The sequence below is a fragment of the Pogona vitticeps genome, chromosome 1 (genome assembly GCF_051106095.1).
Source record: "Pogona vitticeps strain Pit_001003342236 chromosome 1, PviZW2.1, whole genome shotgun sequence".
NCBI lineage: Eukaryota > Metazoa > Chordata > Lepidosauria > Squamata > Agamidae > Pogona > Pogona vitticeps.
The window spans coordinates 320,340,485-320,360,414 of NC_135783.1; the positions used below are offsets into that span (position 1 = coordinate 320,340,485).

Below are 19,930 nucleotides of genomic sequence, written 5' to 3' on the forward strand. Positions count from 1 at the left end.
TATTGTAAGGATTTCTAGAAGATACATGTGAAGCCTTTTGAATTTTGAGAGAGCAAAACTTTCGTGTCTGTTATGGATGCATGTTGTTGTGAATCTGTGGATCATTTGCCAGAAAGGAGAGAAAGTTTTACCAAACTTTTCAGCCCAGTGGGTCTTATTTTAAGAGACCTTTGGGTGGAGTGGGTGGCATATAAGTTAAATAAATAAAATAAAGACAGAAAATAAAATTTAAGATTCCTCCTCTTGTGAAACCAGTGTAAGGTAAATTAATTACACCAGTTGAGAAGCTTGGTCTTGGATTGTCTTGGGAGAATGAAAGAGCTTTGGATACCACAGAACCTCTTTCATCCTATCCTGTCCTCAAAACACCTTGTTTCAGAGCCTAGTGCCTGTTGAAACACCAGCAGAAGTGCATGCAAGCTGGAAGAACTCTTTGCAGGCGGCTTCCAGGGTGGATACAGCCTGTATACTAGCTCAAGAGCTCATGTACTCTATCCTGACCCTTTAGGATTGCTGTGTTCTGTGCTCCTAACTTTTAATGCTATTTAATTATGAAAAACACTGCACTAATGATCACACAAATAAGAATAGGAAAATAAAGTAGTGGTGATGGTTCAGTTGGAGTTTGATACACTGATAGAAATAATCCAAAGAGACAATCGTGGAGAGAATGAGAAGGAATTGTGTTGGGCTACTCATATATTTGTTTGCACTTTTGTCAGCCCACAGATTATGCACAGGAGAAAGGGAGGATGGGACTGAGAACAAGCATTAATATGCGGACTGAATCTCATTGTTATCAGGTCAAAAGCTTCTGTATAGCCTTTTGTAGAACACTGGTTGTCATTATAATGTTAATATCTTGCCTTTCCCAAAACAGGAAATACAGTAAAAATAAATAAAAGGAACATTACAATGGAAATCACAAAGCAATATACAAAGTTCTTCACTGAAATTACTAAAACTAGAAAACTTCTGCATTAATCCTGCATTCCACTAATCAGAGAAGAAGAAAAAACTGATTGAAATGGAATCACCTGAAGGCCCAGTGAAATAAGCATCTCTTTGCTGGGTTCTTAAGTACTAATAAGGCAAATAGGCACTTGTATATTGTGGGTGATGCAGTGCCATAATACAAAAGGTTTTGTGTCTGGGCACTGAAGGTGAGGGGGCTGAAAGAGGAAACGCCAGTGAAAGTATGAATGGGCAGACAGGTTCAGATAGGATGGCCTGCCCTGTGTAATTAAGCTGCTAATAAGCAACAAGCAAAGAATAGTCAAAATATGTGGGTAAGAGGAATAGATAATCAAGATTTACTGGAATAAAAAAGAGAAATGAAGGCTTGTTTTCTCAGCCCTAGTAGAGAATGACTTTTTCTTTTAGGGGAACCTTTTTTTAGTCCCATTTGGTACCTGAATCCTTGTTTTGGAGGGGAGGCTGGTGGCTGGAAGGGAATCATTCCCAGAGAGAGGGTGCCTCGCTTTCTTGTTTTATTTTATATATTATTATTTTGTCATTATTTTAAAGGTATTGATATGTGGAAAAACCTGTCTTGAAGCAGGTGATTTGGTCTGACATAGCCCCAAGTCTGTTTCCAGTATTGCTGCTCTGAAAGTCAGGGCCTATCATGAAGTATTTATGTTTTAGCATATCTTTGAGCAAGGACTGGCATGATATATCATGGGGCACGTATCCTCCTTCTGACATTCTCCACATTGAGCTCCACAGATGTGCATATGAGGGCCTGTTTTTTAATGGAATTTCCCAGTAGATTTGCTTCTAGAGCAGCCATTCTCAGTGGGGCTCTGGCAAATTTGAAGGGTGCCACAGACTGAAAACAGTTCTTCACACACCACCTTATAAGGTTTGTTGTGCAACTTATACAATTGTGATTTGGCCTATATTTCTTTCATATTGTATTTATGGCCGTCCCCCCCCCCAAAAAAAATTGAGATGGCTCCCCTAGAGTATCTCCAGTCTGGTACCATCTAGATGTATTGGATTACAACTTCCATGCCACTGATTATAGTCCTACATATGAGTATGGTGCTAAGTTGGGAACGTCCCTAGAATTTAGAGGATTCTGATTTTACAGTTCATCTTAGAAGTTGCTGGCATATGATAAGATGTCTGGGAAAGATGTTGAGCTTGAAAATATATCTACATGGAGTATGGCCTTAGTCAGTTTTGATTCTGGGGCCAGCAAAAAAATTGCTAAAGGCTGACAGCACAGAGAAAGCCTCAAGTATGTAAATATCTGAAACTGGAACCTAGGAACTAGAAACTCTCTGGAGACTGAGCACTTAATTTGAGGTCTCTGGAGATAAGTGAAAATCAGCTAATCAAAGATAGGACTTAATTGGATTTTAATAGGATAGTTTCAATTGATGCTCTAATTTTTATCATTGGTCATTCCATAACTTGAACATGGGGTAGGTGCTGAATTCAAAATATTAATTATTATTAAGAATAATATGGTTATATCTCGTGTGTATGAAGTCACACTGAGATTTTACAAAATTTGTGAAAAAATCCTTTCTTCAAAAAAGAAGCATTTGTTGCCAGGATAAATGCTGGTTCATCCATAGAAAAAATAGGTTTATTTATTCATTGATTTACTGATTTCTGTGTAGCCCCATTCAATGTAAAGATTCAGGAGGCAGAAACGTCCATATGTCCTGGGTGATGTGAAACATTCACTACTTTTTACCTTTGCTTGCAGTGGTATTTTTTCACAGTGGTCGAATGGCAGAGGTAATTGCTGGCCACTGCAAACTGTATCTGCTTCAGGACCAGTTCATAAAGAGATGTATCCACCAAGTCCTTTAGGTGATAGGGAGCAAATCAGTGGCCAGTTTGAATGTGTTGTCTAACGGGGAGTTCCCTGCTGGCTCTGCCACAAATTTGAAAGTGTGGCTTGTTGCAAATGTATTTTATCATGCCACTTGTTGCTACTGTCACTGGGGAGAGGAGAGAGAAAAAGAGGGGACAGGAAGCAGCGTGCAAGCAGAACTTAGAAGGAAGGAAGCAAAGGCAAGGAAGTCTGATTAAGTTTTGTCTTGAAGTGTCTGTTTTTGGGTTTGCCCCTGCATTGATCTGCAAGGGAATGAGGCAAGTAATGGCCCTTTGGGGACCTTCAGGACTTTCTTCTCAATGTCAGCCGTCATTTTCAATCACCCTCTCCCTCCCAGCCATTAATTTTGGCCCAGGATCATGGGGACTTGTCCATCTATCACATCTAATTGACACTAAATGATCTGTCAGTTTATTGATGAACGGCAGGAGTGGAATTGTCACAATATATTTTACTTTCTAACAACTCCTCCTGACAATTTTACCTTGTCCATCTCACTCTCCTCACATAAATCTCCATTGGCCTCTCATTCCTTCTCTTGGGCTGTTCTGGTTCCAACCGCCTCCATGCCATCAGCACGCATCAAGGACATCAAGATGGCGGTAGAGCTGCAGTCTGTGGATTTGGGCTTTTTTTTTTCTCTCCCTCCCTTTTTATAGAGTGGATGTTCCTGGAATGCTAACTGGCTCATGTCCTCTTCTCCTTCAGTGTCATTGCTGAGATGGTTCTTTCCTTTTCTTTTTACCACCACTTCTTATGTCAGACCTAGTAAAAATAATAAGGTAAAAGGGACAAAGTAGGGAACTCATCTTAAGGAGCTTTTGCTAGTTGACACAGAGCATATTTAGTAGATGGTATTTGTGTTTTACTTAGTTTTAATCTTTGAGCAAAAGAGATAATCAAAGTTGGTAGTTTCTCTTTTATGCTTTTTAATCTAACACATTGGAGAAAGTAGGGTGGTTGTGTTTTTTTTTAACAAATATTTTTTATGTGAAATAGAAAACAACAAACTATTGTTACTCTCCTTTTTTAAAAAAAGACCTTTTAGATAGCTATCATGTAAGGCATGGTTTTCCTAGTAGCATTAAATGAAGATTCATTAGCAGAGTTTCCAGGACAGGAGCCCTGAGGGGATTCATAGTACAAAGATAAATTCAGGGTAAAGGAGCTAACAACAACAGATAGATGGTGAATAAAGGCATAATTCTGGCAATGTGTTTCTTAGCAAAATTTTTTGGAAGAACTGAGTTAAAATTTCTTTTGGAAAATGAATGTTTCAACCTCAAAAAAGGTTGGAAAGGTTAGCTGTACTTGTCTTTTGTAATATCTTCCTTTTATTTCTGGCAGATAACTGTAATAACAGACCTGTGTCAAATCTAAAACTTAACTGTTTTTTTTCAGGACATAGAGGTCTATAACTTGCGCATCTTTATACCTTAACTGGATATGTTTGTGCATGAGAGCTGTAGAATTTTGAGACTGCTGGGAATTCTATTTGAGATTTTTCATTCCCCCTCTTGAGAGAAGCCATGATAGGTTTTAAATCTGAAGGGGATGTTCCTGACTGTCAGTACAGAATCTGAGCCAGACCTTGTTACTGAGATGGCAAGGATTTGAAGTTGTCCCAAGTAGCCATATGCCTAATAGTTGCTCTGTATTTATGATAACAGTACTTTTGTTTTTACAAGTCTTCAGACATATTCCATCTGTCTGAGTTGCATTTTAAATTCCACTGAATTTTGCTGAGATAATCAGACTAACAAAGATCCTTGGGAATGGCGTACTGACATAGGAGTTTCTGAAACAGACCAAGGATTGGGATTAGCGATTTTGTCAAGTGGAGTGTCCTGAATGGTACATTGATACAAATAGTTTTGTCAGTGCCAAAGATAATCTTTTTTTCAAATGATCATCACTGCGCCTTGCAAAATTTTACATATTCAGTTACTATGCCCTCACTCAGTTAAGCATTTGCTTTCATTCACCATGAGTGATACTGTATCTGTCTGTGTAGCAGCGTGACATGCAATCCTGAATGCCACGTATATCTGAAATAAAAGAAACCACCAGTGTAATTAATCCAGAAAGCATTGCCTCATTCTCAATTTTTCTTTCTGATTTGGTCATATAACCTAATCTGGCAGTAACATCATGGATGGCACCCTCCTGGCTCAGCATAGGATCCCTGATTACTCTCACCCAGAATGTGAGCAGAGGATGGAGGAGGTGCAGAAACACCTTGGGGAAAATATTAGTGTTCAAAAATGCAAAGTATTTGGGTGAAAAAAAAACCTTAACCCCCACCAAATTTTAAATGGGAAAATTAACAGTGGAGAAAATTCAAAGCAACCCTATTAATAACACATACTACAGACAGTCCTGTACAATTTAGGCAGTTGTAGTAGAATCTTCAGTATTATATTGGAATCACTAATGTATTAATTGGAATAAAATGTTCAAAATAGAAAATACAATTCATTTTATATAGACTACACATTTGAGTTTTTAATATGAAAATCTTAGAAGTGGAATGACTCGTATAGGAAGAAGTGGTGGGAAAGGATCAGACAAATGTGTTAGGTACAGAATTACTGTTTTTTAAATTTATTCCTTTACATTTCACTGTCTTGGCCAATTTTATCCATAACCCCATACCATAAAATCCCAAACCTTTGGGTTTACATAATGCTATATCCCTCCTTACGCCTTAAAAATAAAATTTTATCATTTTTTTCCACCCCTTAAGCTGGTGGCAATCTGTGAAAGCACCCAGTGTTTTCAGTGACTTTGTTCAGAAGCAGTGATATTTTGAATGCTACAAGCTTAACAAATTGCTCTATTTTCCCTTTGATTAATCCTCCCTTCAAAAACAAAATGTCTGTGAACATCAGTACTTTCTCTTCTACTCTCTTCTTTCTGTTCTTATAGCAAGAGGGCGTCTTCAAGGGGCTTTCATTTTGTGGGTCATTTATAAAAGAGAAACAGCTTAGACAGGCCAGCAAGAATGTTCACTGCCATGCTGAAACATCCCCTTCAGCTGCAATGATGCTTCTGCATCTGGACCTGTAGTACCTTTGATATTTTAGTCCTTGGCTCCCTGCAGAGCTCAGTCACTCCCCATCCCTCACATCTGGCACCACTGGGTTACTCTTCATCTCCATGTCTGGAAGTGAAAAGCCAGGCAGTGTACTCTGTGTGTATACATTTGCTTTCTGTTTTATGGAAGTTTTTGAAGTAGTGCTATTCTTGAAAGAATATTGCATTGGTTCTAACATAGTTTGGGATTTTTAATGGTATCTAGGGCTATTATCTAAAGTCTTGGAGAAAAGTCATTTCTGTTGCTATTTCCATCACTTTTCAAATTCAGAATTTGTGATGTACAGAAGCTTCATTGTTCCTGAAACCGAGTAAAAGGATGACAGATACGATTACTGAGGTGTGTGTTTTGACTACATGGTCAGTTGTTCAAGCAGTAGCTTCCTTCCTCCCTCCCTCTCTCAAGCAAAGCTGCAACATGAGTTGGGAATTTGGAAGACAGAGAAGAGGGGGGAATGTTGTTTTATATTTAGTCAGAAGGGGGCAAACTTTGCACAGAAAATATGTACAAATTTTAATACAGGCTTAGTGGTTTCTATTCCACTGGCAGTATAAGATCTGTCCCATCAGTACCTATTCGGGTTTTCTTTGTAATCATATGGATAAATAAAACAGTATGTGATCAAGCAAAGTGTACTGGGACTCTGATAGACCTGGAAAATGGCGTGGCCTCCTGGACTAGATAATACTGGTTTGGAAGTTAAAGATCTGACTACCATGTAAAAAGGAAAAAAAAATCTCAGTGTGCATCTTGATTTTAAACAGCTACTCATAGATTGGCTTTTTACATTTTAATCTTATAGGCTATCAGCTTGTTTTGTCCACTGCTCTCTAAAACAAGCATGTTCCTTCCTTGTGCCTTCTTAATATTAAGTTAGCTTTTTTAGTGTGTCTGGTATAAAATAATGTAATTGGCTTAATTGTGCAAAGGCAAATAATGTCCAAACACGGCATTGTTGCATTTTTCTTGTAGGCCATTGTAAATTAGCTGCCAGCTGGTCATTTTGACCAGCTGGCAGTTAATTTACAAAGGGTTCATATTATGGAATGATAATGGTTATATGTACTGCATTTTATTGGTGGATCTCTGAGTAGTTTATATTAGGCAGCAAGAATTTTTTTACTTCCAGTTATTTGACTACTATGCAATAAAATGTGCCACCATTTTGACTGAAATTATACTGCTGAAATACAAAAAGATTGAGATAACTAGGAGTGGATCTTGGTGAGATCCATTCAGTTCTGTTGCTCTAAATAAATTTCTGGGCTCAGAAGTATTTATTTCTAACCACTGTTTTTTTCCTACCAAGCTCTAGTTGGTCGATATTCACAGGCCTGAAGTCTGCTCATTCCTGATATATTATATGTGTGTTTTGTACACTGCATTGGCCCCCATGTTATATGAAAGGTTTTAAATAACTAGATTTTTAATATGAAATTTTCATAAATAACTGTGATTTAAAAAGATTTTAGAATGTGAAAGTGGCATCTTGAAACTTTCAGTTTCCAACCTGTGTCTAATAATTATTTCTCATGTTCTCCAAACACTTATTTGATAGAAACACTAGATATATAACCACATCACCTTATGTTATTCCCTTATTCCTTTATTCCCCACCTCTGTGTAATTTGTTCATTCTCTGTTGTATGTCTGTGCAAGAGGCTGACTTCCAGAGCACTGCTGTGTGTACTGGACCACAGCAAGAAAGGCTATGTAGGGTCCTCCATGAGCTATAGACATTGAAAAATGTCAAGGGCATTTGTCCACATTTATCCCACTTATGTCCCCTGTTAAAACAGGTTAACGGTGTCTAATTAACCACTGAACATTGTCATCCTGCATGAATATAGCATCCTTGCTCTTCTTGGAGCCTGGCTATTTTATCTCCATTAAATCTCCACAGTATTCCATTAAATAGGAGAGAAACATTTTAACAGAGATGATGTCTACATTAGTACTGCCTTTCACCCTTCAGCACTTAACCTCCGAGACAGTAGCTCTCATGATTTGCTTCTTCACCCTAAACATGGTACATTGTTAGAGAAAGTTCCTTCTCTTTTTAAGGAGTATGTCTTCTGACAGAGAACAGAAAGATGTCATTGTACCCATTAATGAATCTTTTGCTTTTTAGTCTACAGCTTCAGGACAGGTCATAATATAACCATTACCAAAAAAGAAAAAGAAAGGAAGAAGAAAGGTCCATTCTAAAATGTTTTTGCAGTGGAAAAGACCTGGCTAGCATCCTTAACCTGGTGTCCTTCTGGGATATTGAACTGCATCTGACATCATCCCCAGTGAACATAACCACTTGCTTGAGATGGTAAGAGTTGTAAGTCCATCACATGAGAGCTAGTAAGCATGTATGAGAGATCCCCACACACACACACCCAAAGCTGGGCTGTCATTCTAAACAAGCATTTCGACCACATTCTTCTATTCAGATCTCACCTTTTATTATAGCATTCTGCAGTTTGATTTACCCTCTCTGTCTCTCTTAAATCCAATGCAAAAATGAACTTGCATGTTTCATTGAGGATGCAGGAGCACGTTGCAATGGAACTGCAAAGGATGTTTCACCAGTGGATGAACCTGTTGAAAAAAACAATTCATCTATGGTATAATATGTTTCTGGCTATTAAATTTGTATTGTCTCTCTCCATTTTACTTGTCTTCATAATATAAGAACACAAGAAGAGCCATGCTGGATCAGACAAAAGCCTTATTTTTGTCCAGCATTGTTTACATAGTGATCAACTACTGGAAATGCATCAGCAAGCTGCAAATGTAGTAGCACACTCTGTCTTGTGTTGTCTGTCAGTAGCTGCTGTAGAGAGGCATCCTTCATTTGTAATCTATAGTCATTGAGATTGGTAACTGTTGATAGCATTATTTTTGATTAATTTGTTGAATCTTTTCTGTAGGTGTCCAATCTTAAGACCATTACTACATAGTGATTTTCACAGCTTAACTGTGCTCTGTTTGAAGAAATATTTCCTTTTATTTGTCCTGAGTCTTCTACCATTCAGCACCAATGTATGATTGCCAGCCAAACAAAAACATTATAACTTTTAAACTGGGCTTAATATCAGCACTGAATGTGGCACAGTTGTTGCAGATAGACTGCTTTTGCACTGTGCCAAGTTTGTGGGGGTTTGGACAAGAGTTTTTCAAGTTATGATGTTTTTAAAATAAAGCTGTTTTCCCTTGCTCAAATATACAGTGGTGCCTCGATTAATGAGCGCCCCATTTAACGACAAAACCGCTTAGCGACGAAGAATTTGCGATCGAAAAAGCGATCGCATTGCAATGTTTTAAATAGGAAAAATCGCTTTGTGATGATCAGTAAGCTGTTTCGCTTACCGATTATCGCATAGCGATCTTTTTCCTACAGCTGATCAGCAGTTCCAAAATGGCCACCGGAAAAAAACATGGCCGCCCACTGTGTTTTGGAACAGATTCCTCGCATACTGGGCACCGAAAATGGCTGCCGTATGGAGAATTTTCGCTTAAAGGTGAGTTTTTTGCCCATAGGAATGCATTGAAGGGGTTTCAATGCATTCCTATGGGCTTTTAAAAATCGCTTAGCGATGTTTTCAGTTAGTGGTGATTTTTGCTGCACCGATTAACATCGCTAAGTAAGGCACCACTGTATATCGAAAGAGAATGGCTGGCCCCACCTGCTTTTTAATTTAGAAAGGGTCCAGGTTGCAAGGGCTGAAATACGGATCCTCACAAAAGGCCTTTCAAAAGGGAAAAACAGTGGCTTTGTTGTAAGATTAAGCATGCATGGAACAAGCTTACCAGCAAGAACTTTGCAAAGTAGATACATTGTTGCAGCTTTATGAGTAAGGAAGGGTGATGTTTGGTGAGCTGTAGGTCAGTTATTAAAGGTAATAGAAACAAAGTCAGAAGACTTTTATTTAAATAGTCTAAAACCACACTTGCTTTAAAGAAAATTGTGGCGTGACAGTCCTCCAGAGGGGGGATATTTTGCCATGTACAGTGGTACCTCAATTTACGAACGTAATCCGTATTGGAACGGCATCCGTACGTCAAAAAGTTCGTAAATTGAGGCAACATTTCCCATAGGAATGCATTGAAAACCATTTAATCCATTCCGGCTGTTTTTCGTTCTTATGTCGAGGTGCTGTTCGCAAATAGAGGCATTTGTTCCCATAGGAACTAATGCAAAGCCGTTTAATCCGTACTCTACCACTAGGGGGAGAATTTTTTATTTTTTTTTCTTCTTTTGACCTAAGATGAACTTAGGTCAAAAAAAGGGCAGGAAGGTTTTTTTAATTCATAAGTCGAAGCTCCGTTCGCAAGTCGAAGCAACATTTTGTGAACGGAGCTGTTTGTAACTCGAAATGTTTGTAAGTGGAGACGTTCGTAAGTCGAGGTGCCACTATATCTTCAGGGAATTAGCATACAATTTTGAAAGGCATATTCAAAGTATTTCTTCATTACAAAAGCACAGTGCAGTTGTGTTTGACCTAGCCCTGAGTGCTTTCAGTAAATATTGTCTGAGATTAGGTTCTGGCACAGGTCTTCAAAGGGGAAATCATCTCAAGGTCTGGATCAATCTGAGCTTCTGAGCTTTTGAACTTGTCAATCAAGACCTAACTGAATTTTTAATTCCTTCCTGGCCAAGCAGGGATTTGTGCTTGCAAAAGGATTCTTTGTATAGTTGGACCACAGATATCTATAAGCATAGGGATGATATTGCCAGTTTTATTTGTATACATTTTCAAAATCCTTTCTTTGTCCTAATATGTCTTACAAGAGGAAAATGTGTAGGTGTGGTAAATTTTGAAATAGTACAGAATGCAAAAGGTACTATCTCTTACCACATTTGTTATCTCACTTTAACAAAGAAAAGAAGCAGCAGAGGCTTTCTAATAGCTCTAGTGGTAACATTTGCCATTTGGAAACTGCCTGTTCCTGTAAAAACTGAGGGGTGAATGGAGGGACTAAAAAACCAGGAGGGTTTTTAAAGCTCTTGATGAAATGGGAACCATTTCTGGATTTTTTTGGTGGCAGGCTTTCTGTGGGACCAGAATACTTAGTGTTATAGTAAAATTCTTATCCTTATTCTAAAATTCTTACTAAGATTCTTATCTTGCTGTGCTCCCACTCAAGAAAACAAGAAAAGAGTATTTCCCAGTACACTGAGGGTTTTTTTTTTAAACCTTCATCCTGTAAAATAGTCAAAGCAATCAGAAAGTGATGGAGTATCTGCTAAAAAGAACCCTGGCATTTAATTAACTTTTCAAAGTGCTGGTTCAGCAACCTCCATGTTTTACATTTTGAATATTGAACAAGCATCCCTAATCGTATCTGAATTAGTTCTAGGCTTGCTGGGATGAAGAACAAAAAAGGGAGTTGCCATTCCCTACTAACCCCCCCCCCCACATTATTATTATGAACTCCTGGTAACTCAACTGGATTTTCTCTGATCCACAGTGCATCTGCCCAGCCTCTTTTAGTCTCATGTGAGACAGCTAGGTTAATTCTCTGTTTATGACTAAAGGCAACAAAGACAATTTATTGTCTCAAATGTTTTTTACCTGCCTCTAGTTTGGCTTAATCTTCCTCGGAGGGCTGAACATTCTTCACTCATATTACTTTTAGTTTGAGCTAGTGTTCACAGGCAGCTTTATAGACACCCTTGTGCCAAAACTATCTTTTAGTGATTAAAAATTGAAACTATTTTCACTTTCAGTTCTATGTAAGGCTCAATGTGATTTTATTTCCCATATTTTTCGATGTATAAGACAGTACTTCTGTCTAAAATCTGAGGAGAGAACAAAACAGCCTGTACCTTGCCTCTGCAAACAGGCTTCCTTCAATCACAAGGCTTAGCTTCCAACAGTCAGGAGGCTTCGGTTCCTCCAATCACGAGCCTTGTGTAACTGACATCAGCTGATACTGAACAAACCAACTGGAAGACACTTTGTTGGAAGAGGAGCCTGTAGGCAGTGCTCAGATTCAACAGGGACTTGTAATGTCTGAGCGTTCTGAGCCCAGAGGCTGAATACTCAAAGCTAAATTTTCTTAATTTTGGGTTAGAAAAGTGGGGGATGTCTTATACATGGGGGGCATCTTATACACAGAAAAATATGGTAATTCAGTTCGGGCCAGTAGGCCATCAGGTGCTTGGTTAGATTTTGAAGCCACATGGAGTGCTCAAGGCAGGCAGTTATTTTAATATTTTAAAAAATATCAAAGCAGAGTACTTGAAGAATGTTCTGCTTGTTAACCACCACCAGTTAGGTGTCCGTATATGAAAGAACATGTATTGGTTGTGGAAGAGAATATCTACAACATCCACATCAGTAACTTGTAGATCCTCTCCTTGTTCTTCCTCTGTAACATGCAGTACAAGAACCTCTGCATTTCTGTCATGTGTATGCATTCCAAATATGTGTGGAGCTCATGCATCTCACTCAAAGAAACAGGAAACATGTGCAGCATGTTGCCGAGGAGATGTGGAAAAATGTATAAGTCATCTTCATTTTTTTAAAAAAAATTCTGGACTTTCCCTCATCCAAGAATTGGATTCTATAGTAATACACAAACATAAGCATTCCACATTACTAATATATCATAAATAATAAAATACAGTGGCAATTTTAAAAGAACTAGTCTACCAGCTAAAAACAGTACAATCAGTCTAACATACTGGAGAAATTAAAATGCTTTGAGTGTCTTCTGTTGAAAAAGGTTAAATATTTGCTCAACATAAACATTTTCCTCAATTAAAGTAGGAGAAAAAAATCCTATTAAGTTGGAATTTTTCTCTTTAGTTTTTTTTAAACCTCTGGAGAGAAGGGTGTTCCACACACACACCCTTAGGTTTTTCAACTTAACACAGACTCCAAAGGAAGGTAGACCTTACTGTCACATACCTGCTATGCAGTTGCAAAAATGGCATAACTTTTGGAAGCAAACAGCCATAAGTTAAGACATCTTTGTAGACCTTATCTGTTGCGTGGCAAGTAGCGCTACTCAATATACAACAGGTAACATCTACTTCAATTTCTTAAGTTATGGCAGTTCACTTCCAAAAGTTATGCCATTTGTGTAACTGCATAGCAGAATTTCAGCCAGTGAATATATCATCAGACCTTGTAAGTTAAATTCACTACCTTGAGTTATATGTAGATGCCTTCATTGGTATAAGTATTTCACATTCTTTTAGGGGGAGGGATTGTACTAAAAAGTACTTTTCCAGTGAGAGAGTTTTTGGGAATTTTCTATTCTCTAGATGGAATCTTGCCCTTCTTCCTTTTTTTCAGCCCTAGTTTTTCCTTGTCTTTCAGGTCAAAAAAGAAACCTGCTGAACAAGAAATTGAAGAGTAAGTTTCCTGCCTCTTCATCCACTACATTTCTATATAATAGTCATCTGTTGAATGTGACACTTTATTCTTCTGACTTGTAGCAGCTGAATGAACACATGTTTTTGCTAGTGCACTGACAAAGCTTTGGTTGTGTTCAGTGGAAAGAGTACAACTTATGCTCTAGATGTGCTCACAGAATAAGTTAATTTAATTTCTAATGAGCCTCCAATCTTCAGAATCTAGATCAGAAAGCCACGATATGATAAAGTCATTTTGATTCCTAATATCCAGGGCCTGGGCTTCGCATTATCCCAACTAGGGTTTTTATTGTTATTGGAAAAGTCCAGCTGTAGTATGTTAGGGAAGCAATGTAGAGAAGATGCATACTCTTCCTTACAGGATGTAAAGCTAGTGTAGATATGGGGTCCTTTCTCTACTCTTCATTTTCTTTGGGTGAAGACTACAAAAATGCTATTTTATAGTTTTTGCTCAAAGATTGTTTTCACTTTGTGGTTTTTTTTCCTAGCCACCGTCTGAGGCAGCAGAGTTCGGAGGCAGCAGATGATGGAGGAGGTAAGACCCTCCTCTTTTAACTGAAATTAAAGTGCATACATTCCCACTTTGGAGAACATTCCAGTTAAGATGAATTGATATTTCCTCTGGGGATGGTGGCAAGTGAATTCAGGACATTTGTATGAAATGAAATATCCAAATATGGAAAGAGCAGTTTCAAAAAGTACCTCTGTTGCAGAACTAGAAGGAGATCTCAGGGCTGTAAGATGGAAACAGGAGATCATTTGTAAAATTTAGGCTTGGCAGTAAAGGAATTTAAAATGACCATACTATGTTGAAACTCTTATATTTTTAAATATCTGTACTACTAAACATTCTCTGTTGGTTAGTAGTAGAAATATTATTCATTTTCCTGCTCAGGGCAAGAACCTTTGATTTGTTTCTGAGTTTCCCCTCCAATTCCACTGCCTTTTGGTTTGGGAAGTTTCTCATACTTTCCAGAAACTATGCCAAGAGGTTTTGCAGAGCTGCCTTTGATAAAATTGGGCCTACCTTGTTTGGCATCATGCCTGCGTGCAGAGGATGGGCATAAGTAGCATTGCATTGTCCTCCTGAATTCTGTGTTCTGTTGGCAGCTATGTTGGGGGGGGGGGGTTGGCCTTCTGTTGTGTCTGATTTCACAGTTTCTTTGGTCTTCTAGCATATAGGAACATCTCTATCAGCCAAGAGAAAGAAATAGAAAAATACCCAGGACACTTGCCTAGAGAAATATTAGCTAAGCCAGCAGGAAGCCTGGCAGGTAGGGGCATGTCTTCTGCCAGGAGGTCCTACATTTAGTTTGAAATGGCTAGAAAGCTCTGTCCATGTTAAAAAATTGACATGTTGGGTTGATTACCACAAAAATATAACTATTGGAAATTTAAAAGACTAGTTAAAACTTGATAAGGGAGTAATATAAAGGAAGCCACTGGCAATGGTGCGGCTAAAAAATATTGTAAATAAATAAATAAATAAATAAATAAATAAATAAATAAATAAATAAATAAATAAATAAATAAATAAATATATTGTATATAACATGATTATTGGGCTGGGGCATCTCCCTTATGAAGAAAGATTACAGCATTGGGGGCTCTTTAGTCTAGAGAAAAGGCGCCTGAGGGGGGGACATGTCTGAGGCATATAAAATTATGCAGGGGATGGATAAAGTGGCTCAAGGAAAGGTATTTTCCCTCTCATGCAATACCATAACACTAAACCAAACCAAACAAAATAATTCCTCCCCCCCAAAAACACATGCCAAAATATGCACCTTTAACATAATGAATACAGTTTTTTAAAAAATCGGACACACAGTAGGGAATGCACATGCACACACACCCATACAGTTCCTTTTCAGAACATGCAAAACAAGGAAGCAAGGAAATAAAATGAAAAAAATATAATAAAAGCTCCCCAAACCAAAACTACTGAAATTGGAGGAGGTTTCTCCCCCCCACTTGATTCCTTCTCTTAACCCAAGTCCCATAGGCAGGCCAAACAACAGCAAAAATGATTAAAGAATAGAAAATAACAAAAGCAAGGAAGCAAGCAAGCAAGCAAACAAACAAACAAACAAAGAAACAAACAAACAAAAGCCAAAGAGGAGAATAATTCTGAAAGAAATAAGGAAGGGGGGGGTGTAGTTTCAAAAAAAAAATCTCAAGGAGGATGTTGGCACCGGTAGGCTGCCTGGCAGCAGCAAAAATGATCCAAAGAGATGAAAGGAAAATTTCCACAACCCCCAAAAAAGAAAATGGATCCAAAATCTAGGCACAAGCAGGCAGCAATTAAAGATGAAGGACACCAGTAATTTATCACACAGTGCTCCCACAACAAGCAAAGGGCACTCCTCATTGGGTTCCCAGCCATTTTACAAATTCAGAATTGATGTTCCCTCTCCCCACCCCTGAATTTTCTGCTTGGCTGCTGACAGTAGGCCTCAATGTTGGATGAAAAAATTCTCAGGCCACTGGACATACCAAGGGCACAGAAGGGTTACATCATAAAGAGAAGATGAAACTTTTGTATAAACTTATTTTGAAAACACAAATGGTTCATGTTTTAGAGGCCCTCTTTCAGCAATCTCCAGAAGAACATGAACTGAAAGGGAGCCTCTGTTTCATGTTTTGGATCTTTGGCTTAAACACGAAAGGTCCATTCCTAGCCAGAATTCAACGCTTAAAAGATTCCAGTTATGCAACACAGTGTTACAATGAAAGAATTTATGCACACTAAATCAGACTTGGTTTTACATGCTGTACTGTGAACATGATGTTTCAATTTCTGTAGCAAAGATGATGATAGAAGGATAAATTTTTGTGAGGGATGGAAAAGAATTATGGATTGGGAAGATGACTACAAGCAAAGGAGCGAAATCTGGGAAGGCCACAGAGGTTACAGTAGTTCCATTGAACATTGGAGCCCTTTCACTTGAGACTTCTGAGAAATGTGGGAGCATTTGTCACTTCACCCCATTTCTTCATTGCTTCTTGCATTGGTCACAGGAACAGCAGAAGGCAGTAGCAGCAGTCTACATGAGAAAGCTCTGTCCACTTACGTAGGTAAAGGTAAAGGTTCCCCTCAACATTTAGTCCAGTCATGTCCGACTCTAGGGCGCGGTGCTCATCCCCGTCTCCAAGCCGTAGAGCCAGCATTTGTTCAAAGACAGTTTCCATGGTCTTGTGGCCAGACACGGAACACTGTTGCCTTCCCACCCAGTTGGTACCTATTTATCTACTCGCATTTTTACATGCTTTCGAACTGCTAGGTTGGCAGGAGCTGGGACAAGTGACGGGAGCTCACTCCGTCATGTGGATTCGATCTTACGACTGCTGGTCTTCCGACCTTGCAGCACGGAGGCTTCTGTGGTTTAACTTGCAGCACCACCACGGCCCTTTTCTGTCCACTTAGGTACCGTCCACTTAGGTACTGTTAAACTCCTGCTTATTTGATTTAAAACTAATACTTTGTAGACACTGCTATTGCATTTGGTAAAGTAATATGTACATATGCACCTGAGTTACATCTGCTGAATCAAGAGACAGCAGACCTGAGCTACTTGTGTTTTGTCTTTGCCTTGCTCAGAGACTCAGATGCCTGTAGTATACTTCACCATGGGAAGCCTGATTTAATGGGATTTAATATAGTGACAACCTTAGGAATAATAAACTCTTGCAAGCAACAAAAATTGGTTATTCCTAAAGGACAGACCTAGTTGAGCCACTTTTGGCCAGGGGCAATTGAGGGCTTAATATTGTGTATGTAGCAATCTGGATGATCTGAGAGAGAGGCATTTAAGGGTAATTGCTCAATTTTCTATCCATGTCAACGGGGAAAATGGGCAGAAGTGGCTTTGCTCAGCACAGTAATTGACCTGGATGAGATGGAAGATGCTGGCCTATGAGAGAAACTGGGAAGTGCTATCTGTTGAGAGTTTCCTTCACAGAGTGAAGTGCTTCTTTGAAGCTTAGTCTGCTTTGTTGGCCTTCATAGGGGGTTAAAACTATTTTAAAACAGAGGTTTGGAAAGGGATGTCCCCTGGCCCCTTGTATCTCTAGAGGGATCACTGGTTACGTTTTTGTGTTTTGCTTCTACTTCTTTAGAATGCAGCAGTTCTAGATGGTGCAAGACAAGGTTATCATTGGAAATTATTTTTTTCTTCTTTCATGTTCTTCCATCTGATTTCTAGTAACTTCCTGCTTTCCTTCTTTCTCGAGTGCTCTGGTCTGTTGAGTTCTTACAGAAGAAGAGTGAAGATTTGGGGTTTGTCTGACCCTGGCAGCATGAGGCTATGAATGTGGTTTTAATCCCTCACCTGAATGGGAGCCACTTAAAAAAAAACTCATGGTGGGCGTTTACTTGTAGAAATCAGAAATAGAAGCACTGCTTGAGGACATGATTAGGAAAGAGCAAAAGGTGGGAAAGCAGGCAAAGATCATAATGAAAAAACAAGTTCCAACATAACCATATCAGATGTGCAGGGTGACCAAGGCTGTGTCCCTCTGTTCCCTTTATTCATGTTTATTTTTGTACAAGTGATGTGTAAAATAAAGTATCTATGGAGTGGCCTGTACATTGTTTCAATCAGTGATGAGTCGTGCTGTCCTATAATACACTATTCCAAAAACAGACAACCTGCTGGAATGTGTGCTGTGCTGACATATGAGATTCATCAGCCCCCATTGGCATGGCTAGTGCTTGGGAAATATTGGATTTGTAGCATAAAACATTTGGAAGGCACTAAGTTATTTACTCTGCTCCTTTCTTATTCCACTAACATACTGGTTTCTGCCCCAAAAGTCAGTCAGCATGGCCAGCCCATTCAGCTATTTTCAATTTTTTTTCCCCTGAAATACTTTTGCAGTTTTGCAAAACTTGGGGTTTCACCTAAGCTTGCTAATATGTTTTTCCTGTGCAAGGAGCTTTGTGTATGTATGCTTTCATAGGCGGCTTTTGACTGGATGGGATGTACCCCTTCAAATCTGGATTGATCCTTTCCCTCAATCCATAAATTCACTTAGGCTGCTTCTGCCGTCACACTCCTTCACTTCTTCAGAGGAGGTTGGGAGAACAGAATTCTCAGAGGATGCAGAATGCCTTCTGCTATGGTCACCATTTTTCCTCTCAGAGGATGCATAGTAATGGAGTTCACATAGGAGGAGGACAACACAGGTGAGGCTGAGACCTCTCCAAGTACAATAAGGAGACAGACAAAAGTAGTTAGGCTGGGGTAGGCTGAGGGGGGCAAGAGAGTGCCCTCTTTTGCCTTAATCGACCAGCCACTACTGGCATTCCATCTGATAAAGTTGGTGGGTATTGGTAAAAAGACATGTTTGGGAATGGGCTTCATGCCTCTTGACATGCTGCACTTTCCAGGCAGAATTCTGTGAAACGTTGCAATTACATTTATATTGCAGCTCTGATTGTTGAGTCCATAAGTGTAGTTGACGGACTAGGTTTACCTAAAAGACCCTTTAAGAAAAAGCTCTTGAAATATGATTACAGAATTGAGACACCATAATTTGAAAGTGCCTCAGGCAAGCTTCTTTGAAAATTGCAGCCGTAGAGGGACAGCAAGAGAACCACACAGCCCTTGATTGTAGTGTTTTTCCCTCAGGATCCGCTCTCCCCACATCAGTTTCTTATCTGAGAGGAGGGAGAAAGAAAGCAGCAGTTCAGCTCCTCATCCATGTTATGAAAATCGGATTCCAAGTGGCTGTGATCAAACCCAGTTGGCTGTCAGCTGGGGTGGCCTTGTGTGCAGGAAGGAAGCTTCTGAGGCGCTCCTGGATGTGGAAATGTCATGAATGCTATCGATCAAAGCTGCATTTTAAAAATAAATATATATGTGATTTTAAAAAAAAACCTAAGGAATTTAGCATAAAGGAAATGTAGCTTGTCTTGTTTTTGCGCTGGAGCATGAAAAGGATGAAACAGAACTAACCTTACCTGCTTTCTAACATAATTCATTTAGAGGTTTATGAGAAGCTTCTTTTTAGCCCCATAGTAAGGGGGGAAAACTTAATCTGTAGGATGATTGGAGGTTTGATGTTTGCTTTTCCTTCCTATTCGATGTACTTTAGTCCATGTGCAAAAGATTATATGGTCTTAACCTAGCATTAAATAATGCATAATAGCTATCACCTCTTGATTTTGTGTTTTAAATATTTAATGCAGATAAAATTGCCAGTCCCACATATAAACTTGTTTTGAAAGATTAAAAAAAAAACCCAGCATGTATTTTCTCCTTATCTGCAATTTTGTGGACAAAAATGTTGTTAGATGGAGTTAAATAGCTATACTGAGCATTCACCTCTCACCTGGTGTGACGTATTACTCTTTGGTGTGAAATAATAGAAGGGTGAACTGGGAGATGACTGAGAAGGAGCCTTCCCAGATCAGATAAAATGTTCAATCAAGCCAGATCTACAGAAGTGCCATGTTCTGCAGAGGAAATGTGTCTGATGTAGCATGGGCATCATCTGTTACTGGGCAGTGACATTTATCTGAATGGTCAGTGTTAATGCGAATACTCTTGAGACCCATATGTAAATGTACACAATTTCTGACTTACACGGCAGAGAG

The 19,930-nt window shown here is 38.9% G+C and overlaps 1 protein-coding gene and 1 long non-coding RNA gene across 4 annotated transcripts in view; one reads left to right on the plus strand and one right to left on the minus strand.

The window, feature by feature from the left end:
* The window catches only part of IFT43 (intraflagellar transport 43), a 78,105-nt gene that overhangs the window by 40,973 nt on the left and 17,202 nt on the right, over positions 1 to 19,930 (plus strand). For 2 of the 3 annotated variants that reach the window (XM_020793944.3, XM_020793945.3), the window contains exons 4-5: positions 13,274 to 13,309; positions 13,818 to 13,864. In XM_020793944.3, the coding sequence (XP_020649603.3) occupies positions 13,274 to 13,309; positions 13,818 to 13,864 (83 nt within the window). Of the gene's footprint in view, positions 1 to 13,273; positions 13,310 to 13,817; positions 13,865 to 18,962; positions 19,489 to 19,930 lie in introns of those variants that run through there. The other variant, XM_020793946.3, reaches the window with a different exon arrangement.
* Positions 134 to 19,092, minus strand: LOC144589080 (uncharacterized). Its single transcript, XR_013544977.1, has 2 exons — positions 8,400 to 19,092; positions 134 to 3,619 (listed from the first exon to the last, which is right to left on the minus strand). It is a non-coding gene; the product is annotated as an uncharacterized LOC144589080 (long non-coding RNA).